At 40.8% G+C, this 14816-nt stretch overlaps 1 protein-coding gene across 3 annotated transcripts in view; it reads left to right on the top strand.

Annotated features, from left to right (window-relative positions):
• Positions 1-14816, top strand: part of npr2 (natriuretic peptide receptor 2) — a 57195-nt gene that overhangs the window by 18860 nt on the left and 23519 nt on the right. For all 3 annotated transcript variants that reach the window (XM_061799320.1, XM_061799321.1, XM_061799323.1), the window contains 3 exons: positions 315-399; positions 10662-10782; positions 14010-14084. In XM_061799320.1, coding sequence (XP_061655304.1) covers positions 315-399; positions 10662-10782; positions 14010-14084 — 281 coding nt within the window. The remainder of the gene's footprint in view (positions 1-314; positions 400-10661; positions 10783-14009; positions 14085-14816) is intronic.

Below are 14816 nucleotides of genomic sequence, written 5' to 3'. Positions count from 1 at the left end.
CTTTTGTCCAATTCTTGTAACAGAAAACCGTCAAACGTTATAACCCAATCAAATTGTATTCATTGCAAATCTTTTCAGTGTTAGGCTATCACACTATTGTTTACAAACATTTGACATTGTGAAGCATGCCTTTTAATTGCACGAAATCATTGTTGGTGTCTAACAATCTCAAGTTGTGTAGCTGTCCTTCCGGGTGTGACAGCTGTGTTTTTAACAGCGTCCCCTTTTTTTTCCTTTTCAAAGATATGAATGTAGACATCTGTTGAACATATGAGAGACAACTGAGTGCGGAATCCTTCTTCTCCTGTTTCCAGGTCAGCTGCCAGTTCTGGGAATTGTAGCTGTGGGATCTGGCTTGGCGCTCATCATTTTTGGAATCTCGAGTTTCCTCATTTACAGGTGAGTTTGAAAGCATCGTGCTGATGCAGTCTGTCTGTGCTGCTCTTAGAAACAGTAGAAATGGGAAGGTTATTTAAGTGGGATTTATGGGGGGGGGGGGGGGTGCTGCAATGAGTGCCTGTGTGGTATTTTCCCAATTGTTCCCACAGAAACAGCTCAGCAGGTGATCTTAAAGCGGGCCGTGTGAGCCTATGCGCTGGGCCAAAACACGCTTCTCGGTTAATGATCATTAAGTCTGGTCACCATGTTTGTTATTGTCTTCAGATTCAATCTAAATGCCACAAATCCGAATGATTCACACACACGGCTGATGAGGGTGTGATCAAATTGATTTGCTCATGTGTTTTCGGGTTTTCAAAAATAATCCCTACACTATGAACTATATGTACACAGTTTTGTCTTGAAGTGCGCTTTTGTAATGAGTAACATAATCTGCTACTGCGGTAATTTATTGTCCCTCTAGTAAATTGACATTCTAATTGTATAAAGCAGCAGGATTAAGACTTCCCCGCCGTGTTTTTCCTAGCCAGGATTTAACGAGCGGCTGAAAGGGTTGTAGGGCTTCTTTCATGTCTCATTTTACTCATTTTAACTCATTCCGGATTTAGGATTGTTATCATTTACCCTGCTAAGAAAACATGGTGGCGACGTTAACCACTGACTTGTGTGTGTTTGTTTTCCATAGGGAGAAGACAATAGTCTGTTTTATTTATTTATTTTAAATCAGTGCCGATGTTTACACTATTGCGTTTATCCTGAATTGCCCGGAATTATCGAAGGAGTCAAAAAGAATGAATTATTAAAATATCTAAAAAATGATCTAGTTAACCAGAATTACACATCAAAACAGGGGAACACATGACATGATGCCAAGCAGTTGGCCATTTAATTGTATAATGTCAAAAGAGTGTGCGTAATTGACTGTATATGTCCACAATAATCCTAACGGTTATTGCTCACTACCAATACAATCCGTGTATTGAAAAAAAATGTACATTTGGGGTCAAATGCTGCTGGGATATTTTTGTCTCCTGGTGGCACCAAAACCCGTAACACCTTTTTGGCCAATCCGAACCCGGAAGAAAGTCATTTCCAGTTAAGGCTCAAAAGGGAAATCCTACGTGACACTGCTGTTGAAGGGAAGGGAATACACGCAAATAAAACACAATAAAAGCATGATTTTCTATAAGCAACTATAAAGTGTACAATCTAAAGATAATAAGTTATAGTTGAGTCACGTCTCGGCCGTAATCAAACTGCGATGAGCGGCTTGCTTTAAACGAAGCCTTTATGTTTCCTTCTAAACACCGTTGGCGTGTCCTCATCCTCAAATCCTGTCTGGTTCTCTTCCTCCAGAGACGGCCATTTGCAATTGATTCTTGCCACCTGACTATCTCTCTCGGTATTGTCTTTCATGAATACACGCGGTCATGGTCTTTAGTAGCACGCCTGTCGTCATGTTGGATGTATGGCAGGGAGTTTGCCTCAGTGTAACAGACCAAAACCGTGTCAGCCCGCCATGTAGTTCCCCCCCCCCCCCACGACCCAAAGACTCAAAGTCAGATGATATGAAAATAACATTTTCAAAAACAAAACAAAACAAAAAAAAAGACAGTTGGGTCCTCCGGCATAAATTGCCTTGAATTTAAAACCTATATAAGGTCAATCCACAATATTAGCTCCAGCTCACCCGCAACCCCGAAGAGGACAAGTGGTACGGAAAATCGAGTCACTCTCTGTCTCTCTGTACTATTTAAGAAAATAACAAATGTCATGTAATAAAGGCTGACATGGGAGTGGCTGTCGATCCCACTCCCTCCCTCCCTCCCAATCCTGAGTGTTTTCAAAAGTATCCCGCCAATTCCCGAGTAGATTTCTTTTAACATGCTCGGGATTTCAATCTCAAGTCTTTCAAAAACAATTCCACTCCCGTAGAGATTGATTCCAATCCCGAGCCAAAATTTGAGAAAATCCCACCCCAACCTCCTTTAGCCCCAGTCAATCCGGCTCCATTTTTCTTCCTCGGTATAAAATATGCAGAACATGTCGTCCTAGTCACCGTAATAAATAAGCTGAATTACTGGAATGATCAAGTAACAAAATATAAATGTATTAACAAAAGCCATATTCGTCCTTTAGTTTCGCAATGTTTAGCTTGATGCTGAGGGGAAATGTTCAAATATTGATTTGATTAAAGTTCAAATGAAATAAAATAAAAGGTAACTGCATTTATGGTTTCACTCTCGTCATGGTTTCCAGTCCCCCCCCCGCTCCCACCATCGTGGTTTCCACTCCCATCAACTACCGCCATCACGATTTCGACTCCCATCCATTCCCAGTGACTTTGTTGTCATAGTTCCCTGGCCCGTCTGCTCCCGATGACCTTTGCTCCCACTCCTGCCCGATCCCGTGAAGTTAGATAGTGAAATTCCCTCCCGGGATCCGTTGGGAATCCTGAAAAATGTCAGCTTCTAGCATCTCACTTACTTGTTGAAAGACCATCAAAGATTACTCTCCAACGTGTAAAAATGAGCAACATGACAACTGGCCGCCATCTTTGTGGAATTTTCTAAAAAAGATGGAATGAGCAAATCAAAGGCCTCAAAAATCCTTGATAGCAAAAGAATACAGGAAAATGGATAGCTAAAGTACATGACCTACGCTACTGCCCACAAGAATACTGTTCCAAGTCGAGGTGGATATTTTTAACGGAAACTTGTCAGCCAATTGCAGAAGATGCTCCCAGAGTAGCAGAAGAAACGAAAAAGTTGAGGAGATAATAATGAAATAATGAAGTTGTAATTTGAAGGCGTCTTTGAGCAGATATTCTATAGGTTTCTTGGTTAGTGAGTTAGTAATAATTCAAGTTAGAAAATGCACTTTTCAAACTGCTAGCAATATTTTGATGTAGGCTCCCTTAACTCCCCGCCCCCTCAAGTTTCTGCCCAAAGAAAGGCCTCTGCTCACTAAACTTGGCATCCGGGAAAGGAACGCTGTATCTGACTCGCCTGGCCGCTGCAGAACGCACCTCGGTTGGCCATGATAAAGATTGTCGTGTTTAATGGCAGCTCGCAAACTACCGCGTTGTCACCATTTAATTCGCGTTCCTTGAATCAAAACATGTACGCTCCGCTTCCGCCACCTTCGCTCGCGTTGATGACGTAACCACGTTGTGCTAGTCCGTCTGCTCCTACTGCTGCTTTAACTCCGTTACCAGGCAGCTACTGTATATGACAATAGTATCAAATTGGGAGGGTTGCAGTGAAGGAGTTAAATAAGCACATCTCCGAGGGAGAAAAACATCATCAAACATCATTTTTTTTCCCCACTGGAAATACTCCAGTACATTCCAGTACTCGTTGCAGCCTAAACAGTGTCCTTTGCGAGAGGCTGCGTTGTGTCCCCGCAAAGGTACGTGTGTGCGCAATTGATTCAGTCATGCCTCCCCACTCTACAGCCTCTGATTGGCTATTCCTGTTGTGCCGTGACAAGTTGTAAAACAATAATGAAACTTTAATTTGACAAGTTGTAAAACAATAATGAAACTTTAATTAGTCCTAAAATGGGGCCCGAGAAGAATGATTTTTCAAAGGATCATTTTAATAATATTCTGCCATCAAGTCATTCAGACAGTTTTACCATATATGACAAAAAGTTTTTTTTTTTATCTTTATCTACCTTCCATCTATCTAATCTTTAAAGTATGCGGAAAAAAACCCAGCATTCCTGCTTTTTTCACGAAGCCAAAATGTGCCGACAAAAGGGCAAATAACCATTTCACAAGTTGTAATATGGTTGTTTCTTGTGGGTTGTGTGTTTGTATCAAGTGGATATGAGGAGCAGTGACACATCCTTCGAAGGTGGTCACCAAAGTCAAACATGAGGAGACTGATTGATGAGTGTTTGTTTAAAGCGGAATGAACAGAGTGAACCATCTCCTCACTCATCCAGCCTCTTTTTCTCTGAAAGGCGCGGCCCCTAGCATACACATGTAACATAGGAAAAAGGATGACGACGCAAGATGTTAGTCCTGGTATGGGAATATTTCGCCGGCAAACCCAATGAATTCCGGTCATCTGAAGCAAAATTGGTTTCCTCCACTTTCTGCTCTGTTCCAAGGTCTGATTTGTGAGCACATCACATCCATCCAACCATTATCTGTACCGCTTCTCCTCACTATCTCCCTCACATTCACTCCTCCAAATTGCCCATAGGTGTGAATTTGTGTAATAATGGCTGTTTGTCTTCATGGTCCTCTGTGATTGGCTGATAGAGCTCAATGAATTGTCCATTTGTACCTAATGTTGACGCCAGTGAGTAGAAGTCCTATTAGCACTCCACTAGGGTCACGGTGTACACAACATAGTAGACATTTATATTGATGTATTCATTTAAATATACCTGATTAAAAAATGTATTTGGTAGATACAGTCATCCACCTTCAGGTTTAAAAAAACAAAAACCATCAGAGTTTGCATCAGAGTCTGTCAAGGGGAAATGAAAGTCACATTCTCCTGTAGATGTTGTATTATTATTATTTTTGGAACGTCAAATGCATAAGGATTAGCATTTATGTTTCATGAAATCATTACGTAACAGAGTTTCATTTAATTACATTTTAATCGTGTTTATCTTAAACCAAGTGGGGGGTGGGGGAGGGAATGAATGATGAGATGATTTGATCAAAGAACTGCAGCATGAAGCAGCCCCACATCAGTCACTGTAAAAAAAAACAATTTTTGCAGAGAGTTTCTCAAAAGTGCATCCATAGCAATGTTGAAACCTGCTACACTCAACATAATGACACTGTTAAGGTGCTTGAAAACAGTTCCACTTATTACAACCTGCAGGTTATGGCAGCTCACTTTGATCCCCCCACCAAAAACATGACGCTGAGGTTTGTATTAATTACAATGTGTGAAATAAACTGCAATGACTCGGAAAACAAAATGTGCATGTATGTCCTCTTTTTTGGGGGGGAGGCGCAAAATGTCTTATGAACCAAAAAGGGGCCCAGGAGAGACAGTTTGGGAACCACTGTCTTAAACAATTAAGTAACAAGAAGGATTGAAAAAAAACAATGATGACATAGTATTGGTAAAAATTTGTTTCAAATGATAGAAAATGAACTTTTGAACGCATAAAATGAGTTTATACCCCGATTCATAGGTTATAACGTATTAATAACACTATGAATTTGATCATGTTTGCACTGCTGACTATTAACACTAGCAAGTGTTAATCACCAGCCAATCAGAATGGATTTTGATCAGAGGAATGGTGGAAGAAAGACGGAGGAGCAGCTTTCCACCTCAGGTAAATCCATCCATAAATCTGCATCTGAGTTGGTCAAGTACAATATCAAGCTTCTACCAGATAATGTGATGCCCATTGTGTATTTTATTCTGGGGAAAAAAAATAACATTCACCCTATCTGTTTGTTTTCCCAGCACACGGTTCAACAAGCACAGAGCGGTTTCCTTATGAACTAGTTGACCTGGACTATTGGCCGGTAAATGTTGTGCGATGTGCTCTTCTTTTCATTTGACTCATTAAACTTGATTGTTACATATCTACATCTCTCATGGGAACCCAAAAGGGGGGCGTCGGAGTGCATTTTTGGTTCTAACCTAAAGTTTGACACTCTCTTACACAAGTGACAATATTACATACTGTCATACTGTGCTGTGCAAAAGGCTTAGGGGCTCGTACTGCCACATTTGTCGCAGGAAGTCTGTTTTGCGTGAGCAAGCTCTGCGGAACTGAATCATGGTAGACTTCCCCGACCGCAGCACAATTATATGAAGTGGGTCTGGGTATGGTGGTCTTGCTCACGCACATACATGGGCCCCCCAAGATGGACATGTATGATCAATTCCTCATGTCAGTTATTAATGATAAGCGCCAAGGAGTGTGTGTTATGCAGACTAAGTCTAGTCTAAAAATGTTCCTATCCCTAGTTTGACTAAAGATCCCATGTCATCAAAATCCAATTTGTTCTCCTGCTGTGTGCGTAACATAGGTCAAAATGGTTTAAGTTTGACATCTATTCGATTTGTCAATTGAATGCAAAAGGTCAATAAACGGCATAAGGCTTGCAAAATCAGATTTCCATGCGTTTGGGATTTCGGTAGATCCTCATTATTCAAGTACCTGCCAACTTCACGGTCGGTACGAAGTCACTCAACTGAGCTGAACGGGTTTTAAGTGAGCGAGGCTCAGTCGCCACCAATACAAAGTACACATATATTGTGTTTCACAACTATACTTATCATTTATAAGGTACAGTGCGTGAGCGATGAACGTTATGTTGAAGAGAATGGGAGCGGAGGACGAGCTCTTTTTATTTTCACCCATGTCCCCTTTCAGCTCCCGTTACCCATGAGTGGGCCAACAATCCGATGCTTGCTGAATTCTGCTTCACAATGATAGAAAATCTGAAAGGTGGAAGTAATGCTTAGGTCATATCAAGAAATGATGGAATGCATGAATGTGCTGAAGCACGGATAACTACAGAGGAACGAGAGGGAGGGGCAACTAAGCCGAAACAGGCTGCGACACGACTGGCAAATGCTTAGGTCACTATTACGCCTGTTGTTAAGCAATGGAAAGTGATTTTTTTCAAATGAGAATGCAAACAGAAAAGAAGCTATATCTTGAAGCGAAAGCGCAAGGTATCGATTTGAGCAATAGCAGGAAGCTGCCTCTCTCAATGGAATGGAACCCTAATATGGAATCATTGTCTGTACCAGTTTTAATACATTCCAAATGACTTATGAAAAAGGTGAGTAAATCAACAAAGCTTTTGTGGCTGCTTAAGACTTTTGCACAGTACTGTACATGACATATTGAAAGCTATTTATGATAGTGACCATTTAGTGCTGGGCCTTGAGACACTAATCAGAATGCTTTTCACATCACGGGAATTGCACCATTTCTAGACTCTTGTCGTCGTTTAATGGTGAGCGCTAACGAGTGGTTTCCTGTTATTGCAGACACCCGTGGAGCTTTGCTGATGGACACAGAGGTGCACAGCACAGCGGCCTCGCGCTATCATGCAAGACCAACAAGCTGTTGTCTGCAAATCACCACTAAAAATGCTTTATTTTAGTTCTTCTCTCGTCAGCCAGTATAAGCCAGAGTTTCTTATAATAAGAAGAATGGATATTTATTTCACATATATTTTCATTAAAACAATAGAGAAGAATACAGTATATAGAATCATTTCTATCCTTTAAGTATTCAATGCTGCTGTTTGTATTTTCATGAACGTAACAAAGATTTTTATACTCGGATATGTCTAATTGCTGGGGTCATGCAATTTAGGGATTGGACTGCCCATATGGAATAATAGTAACAATAGAATTCCCTATACTGTGAACTATATAAAGGTGTATTTTGGCTACTTGATAAATGGGTATTTGTTGATGAAAACATATGTGAAATATATGCAACAGTGAGATTTAAAAAAAAAAAAAAAATCAATTTAATAAAAACAAACCTGTCTGAATGAAATGGTTTCTTTCTTGTATTGCTTTGTGTTAGAAACCCCCCCCCCACATATTTTAGAAAGAGGAACAGTTAAATGACCCCGCAGATGTAACCGGGTGGCCGCTCGGCCTCTCTCCATTGGTTTTGGAGCGTGTGCAGCAGCAGTGTTAGGAGATGTTAAGCAGAGCTGCTCTGGCTCTGATATTTTAATGGAGGGGCTGGTCCAGCAGAGGTATTCACATATGGGACTTATGAAACAATAGGCCCACTGTGGAGCCCCGCACTTTGCTACTCGGGCTGCCAGAGGTCTCTGAACGAGGCTCTTTAAATAGAAATTTGTATTTATTTTATTTTATTTTTTTTACTGGTGGTGGACGGGGCGAGGGGTGCACCGCTGGTTTGATGGTGTTTCCTGTCCTCAAAATGGATGCACACAGGCAGCGTCTGCAGTATTTGGCGACACAAACACGCATCAGAGAACTGATGTTTTCTAGACTCTCTAACACTGCAGTGTGCCCTGGAAAAAAAAAAAGGAAGGATGAAGGAAGAAAAATAAAGGTTGGCGAGAAGCTAGAACACAATATGCAAGCGCTGCAATAATTTCCTGCAGCCATCTGGAAGTGTTTTACACCTTTTAGACGGTGTCGGAATGCGTGAGCTCTGCTCGTTTGTCATTTTTTTGAGTGAAAAGGATTTTTCTTGCGTCGGTCGAAAGACAAACAGACACACGTACAAAAAAAAGAAAATGGAAGGCTTTGGACTAATCGCTCTGTGGTGCTGCACGTTTGCCAGACTGATGCTTCAAAATAACATTTAGACCTGTCACAATTCATAAGAATTAAGTCATCTAGTTAGGCTGCGCCGTCAATTGTGGTCGCATGCTATTGCATCAACTTTTGTTTCTTTAACTCATTGGCCAGTCTTACGCAGCCAAAGACTAATTTGATTATACCGATCTTATTATTTGTCTCGTAGATAATAATTTCAATTGAATTAATCCAAACTGTCACCATAATGAAACTTATTAAATGTTCATGCCATTTTCTGTAACATTTTAACAACTGTCCTAAAAGACTTTAGACAATTGATAATAAAACGTCTCCCCACTTGACGTGTGGAGGAAGTGAAGAGGGAAGAGTGCTGAAGGTTGAGTCGACGTTATGCATCACGCTTTTTACTATTACTATTGACTATCTTACAAGTTTAAAAGAAGTTAACCCCTAGATCCATCCATTTTGCTATACTGTTTAACCTCATTGGGGTTGTGGGTGAGGTCACACATTTGTGAGGTCACACGCTGATGTTGGACGAGAAGGCCTGGCTCACTGTCCACTCGAAATCAACCCAAAAGTGTTCTATCAGGTTGAGGGCAGGACTCGGTGCAGACCAGTCAAGTTTATTCATAGCAAATTCTCTCATCCATGTCTTTATGGACCTTGCTTTGTGCACCGGTGCACAGACATGTTGGAACAGGAAGGGGTACCCAAACTGTTTGACTCTCCAAAATCTCTTGCTATGCTGAGGCATTCAGAGTTCCTTTGCTTTGGACATTGGCCCCTCCCTGTTCCAAAATGATTGTGCATCGGTGCACAAAGCAAGGTTCATAAAGATATGGATGAGAGAGTTTGATGTGAATGAACTGGACTGGCCTGCACATTTCTGACCGCAACCCTATAGAAGAACACTTATGGATGAATTAGAGCCCGGACTGAGAGCCAGGCCTTCTTGTCCAACGTCAGCGTGTAAATTCAAAAATGAGCTTCTGGAAAAATGGTCATAAATTCCCATAAACACACTCCTAAACATTGTGGAAAACCTTCACAGAAGAGTTTAAGCTGTTATAACTGCAGAGGGGGACCAATGTCATATTAAACCCTATGGATTGAAAATGGGATGTCACTTAAATTCATATCTGAGGCAAATGAGCGAATACTTTTGGGAATATAATCTACAAGCGCAACACTGAAAACAGTCTTAATACAACAATATAGCATAAACCAGTCATTTCCAACCAGGGTGTCATGGTACCCTCGGGTGTTGTGAGAGAACATCCCGGGTGCCACAGGAAATTATCCACTTTTGCTAAATTTGTCAGAAATGACTATTCATCACAAATATATCTTTGTACCTCTATCTATGCCAGCGACGTACAGTCAGCGACAGGCAGAACAATGAAATGCTGTTAAATACCGATGGCAGAAGGTAATGAACATGTGTGTCCAACCGCCTGTTGTCATTCATAAAACAGAATAAGCCATTGCTTCCTGTGATTGTCAGTTTTGTGTTCAACTAAACAGAGTAAAGTCAATCTGTGGGTAAATTCAGACGAGATAATCATTATTTTAGTAGTCGTATTTTTTCAGACTTTTTTATTTGTATTTTTTATGGTTTTTTTAGTGGGGTGAGATGATTCTAATTTAAAATGGCCACCTTCACTCAATCAAGATTGGGAAACACTGAACGTATCCACTCAAATCGGAACAAAATATAGAAGATGCTCACAAATGAATTTTCCAATGATCAAAAACAGGATTTTGTGTATGCTACTGCAAATGAAAATTGTACTGGTGGTGTCAAGTAAGGTACAGAATAATTGCTGCAGTTGTATCTATATTACAAATAAAAGGAGCAATAAAGTTTGTTTTTTTTGTTTTGTTTTGTTTGTTTTTTTGGATTATGCGCTCTAAATTTACAACAATGCAAAGCCAACACACTTGACACGGTTAGCCCCTTGCTGGTTTTACCACAATTTCACTTTTCCCCTTACGTAGGAAACTGAAGTTGGAGAAAGAACTGGCTGGAATGCTGTGGAGGATTCGGTGGGAGGACCTCCAGTTTGAGAGCCCCAATAAATACCACAAACGAGCCGGCAGTCGCCTCACGCTCTCACAGGTAAATGAGCGCCTCATATTTTACTGCATGATTTAATGACAATAGGGGCAGGCAACAAATGAATACAAATTGTCCACATGAAGTTAAAGAAACATAAAGTTCCAAAGCACCTCCATTGTTGTGAGGCAGAAAGGCAGTGTTACACCCACATGAGCTCATATTAAAGCTGGCAGAGCTGAAAATGTCATCATCATTCTCTACTTTATATTGCCTTCTCTGACAGTGTCGCTGGCACGGCCGCCACTGTGCTCTTCTGGCAGCTTCTCGATAACCCAACGCAAGGCAACATCCGACTGCCTTCTTTTACACCAGCCTTACTGTTAGTCTGTTGTTTGTCTGCCAGGAATCCCAAAACGATCATTTGACACATTCAGCGTTTAGTTATAGGCACAGAAAAAGCAAAGTAGCAGCGTTGAAAGAGTCAAGATCTTTTGTTTCCCCGTTCCAGGTTGCATTGGCGGGTTAGTTTATTGAAGGTGGCTGGGTTGGTGGTGGCAAAAACATATTAAGTGATCGTTAAAATACGCCTTTGCCAGGTCCTCGTCCCTATATTTATAATACCCTGTCGCCTTCTTCAAGTATCAGGTTCTGTTGTCTGAGGGCTCATGCATCTACTGCGGGTTGAGCCTCATCCCACAAGCGACTGTGGAGCTTTTTGCAGTTTTTTGTCCTTCAATCCCATATTATTATGCATATGGGATCCAAATAATGTCAACATTTGAGTTTTCGTTTTTCCGAGGACGTTTTTGCCCAAGGGGTTTATCCTGTCTTTTTAGATCACTGATATCAATCTCAGGCACATTTGACAATTAGTTTTCCAGGATAGTCTAGTCTAGAGAGTCTGATAAAAGAAAAGGACTTGAGGACGATGTTCCACATTATTAAGCAAATCATTCGTTTGTTTGTTTTTATGCACATTGGGGGAAAGGCGACTCTTTGCTCTGCCTCGTGAAAGGAATGAACTGGACATTTCAAGAAAATCGTCATCCTGTTGTATAATTTGTTTGTGATTCAGAGAGAGTGCAATGAAGGTATATTAGGAAATGGTGGAGTGATTTTTTGGGACTCGACTAACGGACAGGAAGATGGGAAGCTCCTTTAGATGTAGCCAAAATGACCTTTGCATAATACGTGGACATCGTAACTGACCATTTCCTGCCATTTTAGAAAAAGAAGAACCTTCCGCAATGCAATCATTCTCACGCAAGACAATAAATCATCCCACTCTGCAAAAATACCATTAAAACGTCAGCCTCTATGGTATAAGGGGAGAAAAACTCATGATGTGGCTACAATCATCCCCTGACCTCAACCCTGTTGAGAACCTGTGAGGAAGCCTTAAAAGGATGATGTATAAGAGTAGACGGCATCCTGAAATAAGATATAGGCAGAAGCTATCTAGTACGGGATATGGGGACTCAATTCAATGCAACTTGGACTCAAGGTGACTCGAGTCATTGTTTTGATGACTTGTGACTTGACAAAAACAAAAAGACCCGAGACTCGACTTGGACTCGGGAGTTATTTACTCGGGATTTGACTTGAGACATGATGACTTGATTGTTGTTCATTTTTAATGTTTGGTTTAAAGATTAAGTATTTCATTAACCAGGCTATATGCGAACGCACGCTGGGAATGGCACTGTCATGATTGGAGGTTTAGCCTGTCAATCAGTCAAACCGCTCATATATTTGTCATGTTGGCTGGAACGGGAGGGTTCTCGAGTGTAATTGTATAACTTTCGGCCAGAGGTGGCTTATAGTAGTAGTGAGTAGGCAAATATTCTACTCACGTAAGAGTACTGTTACTTGAAAGTAATATGACTCGAGTAAAATTGAAAAATTAGTCCTCCCAGAAATTACTTTTAGTAGAAGTAAGAAAGTACTCAGTGAAAAACCTACTAAAGTACTGAGTAAATGGTGAGTAACGTCTGATTTGGCAGAGCATAAACGTCAAATAAAATGCAACTAAAACTAAACGAAAGAAAATGTCAATATGCAGTGTGTGTGTGGAGTGCGCGCACGCGTGCGTGTGTGTGAACGAGATTAGCATGTATCCCAAATGTTTTACAGTTACTTATGACCATAAAAAAGGGGTAATATGCACAGCCAAATCAACAACAAAAACATCTGAAACTTACTCCAAGCTGTTTTCTCAACTTAGAAGTGGGCTGGAACACAATGCGAACACAAACGATGACTTTCCCAATATGGCTGCCACATAGGCACGTCGATTAGCCGGGCTGGCGTAGCTGGTGTTTATATGTATGCATGCCCGTGAAGCCCGATAGAAGGTGTTGTGTGCGGTCATGTAACTAACTGTCTTGTGTCGCTCGATTGGTGAACTCGAGTTAAACGTCGCTAGAGGTTACTTTGTATCGGAGCAAACAGCGCCCAATGCGGAAGTCTAAACAGATCGCACATGGAAGAAAAAAAAATCAATAAATAAGCAATATTTGGTCAATAAAAGTACCGAGCGGCATGTCGATCATAGTAAAAGGGAGTAAAAGTACCATTTCGTCTTGGCGTGAATTCTCAAGTAAAAGTAAAAACTATGCTGCATTAAAACTACAATTTCTCCAAAATGCTACTTGAGTAAATGCTAACCCATCTCTGCTTTCGGCTATAAAAACAGCAAGTGTGATGTAAAACAGCGAAGTGCAGAATGCAAAATGTGTTTTTCGTCCCAAGACCCATACTGCCCAGTATCTGTAAATTCATTAGCCTGTTTGTTTTTTTTTTTATATAAACTGTTCTGCATGCATAATCATTGAGAACATTGTGTTTGAAGTGGTTTTGTCCAATAAAATCCCCTTTATTATACAAGCGAATATAATTTGATTCACTGTGCTTTGCATTGTCTATTTGGGAAAATTTCACCAACAGCATATGCTTAATAACTTGGAACAAAGTGTAACGTGTATGTCTTTTCCAGATCATATTTTCCAATGCGCTCTGTGCTCCCAGTGTTTGCATTCGATCCATCCATTGGTGAAAATGATGAAGCTCCATGTCTGCACACACTGCCTCCGCACTGTACTGATTCACTCTGTGAGAACATATTTACAAAAGGCCTTGAGCTGCTGTTTTGAAGACCCGCCGAATACGCTTTAGTTTTGTATGGATTTATTTTGCAGCTCAGTGACACTGTCGAAAGTGGACAAAATGTAATCCTCTCTGCTCAAAATGGACTCGAGGCTAACCGGTTTGCCTCCTTTTCTTTTCAGAGAGGCTCCAGCTATGGCTCCCTTATAACCGCTCATGGAAAATATCAGCTCTTTGCAAAAACGGGCTATTTTAAGGTAAGGCTTGGTGAGTTCTGACATTTTCAACTCTCTCTCTTTTGCCACCTACTCATGTACACGCTTGCTCAGAAAGCTGGAGAGGAGAAAGCGTGTGGGCGAATGGAGGTAGTTGGTTTGAATGTGAGCTGCAGAATGCGTCAGTATTCAGGCTTTTTTTTTTTCCCTCCTCCTTCCTGTCTCTTTCCACTCTCCCGCCTTGTAGGTGGACATGACAACCAACTTGTTGCTGATCTTAATTTGTTTGTTTATGGTGGAGGAGTTTTGAGGAAAAATTCCAAACAAGTGGCTCAATAATAGAACGATCATTTTGTGTTTAGCTGCATGGCGCTGGTTTAAAAAAATAAAATAAAATGTTGTCCAGCTGTTTGGAAGTTTCTACATTTGCTAATAAATACAGAGGACCCGCAAAGATCAAACCCAAACTGTTCAGGGACACTGACTTCCACACACTTCCATATTTCAGGTAATGTTTTGTCATTGGCAATAATAAATAAAAATAGAAAGAAACTTCTAAAGGGTCAAAACCTGTACATGGATATTTTTTTAAGCGGAGGAGCTCCTGGGTTCACAACGAGCCCAACATCAAAAAGGCACACTCGCTTACCGCCGTACTTTTTTCATGTGATTGTTTTATATTTACCTCTCGGAAGGGTTTTTCATGTAAATATGTACTGTAATTATGCCATTTCAAGATTACAAAGAACTAGTTTTTGTAGAATATGTTGTCAC

Source organism: Phyllopteryx taeniolatus, chromosome 15, assembly GCF_024500385.1.
Source record: "Phyllopteryx taeniolatus isolate TA_2022b chromosome 15, UOR_Ptae_1.2, whole genome shotgun sequence".
NCBI lineage: Eukaryota > Metazoa > Chordata > Actinopteri > Syngnathiformes > Syngnathidae > Phyllopteryx > Phyllopteryx taeniolatus.
Note: the sequence above shows the minus strand (reverse complement) of the source record. Positions and strands in the feature narration are given on the sequence as shown.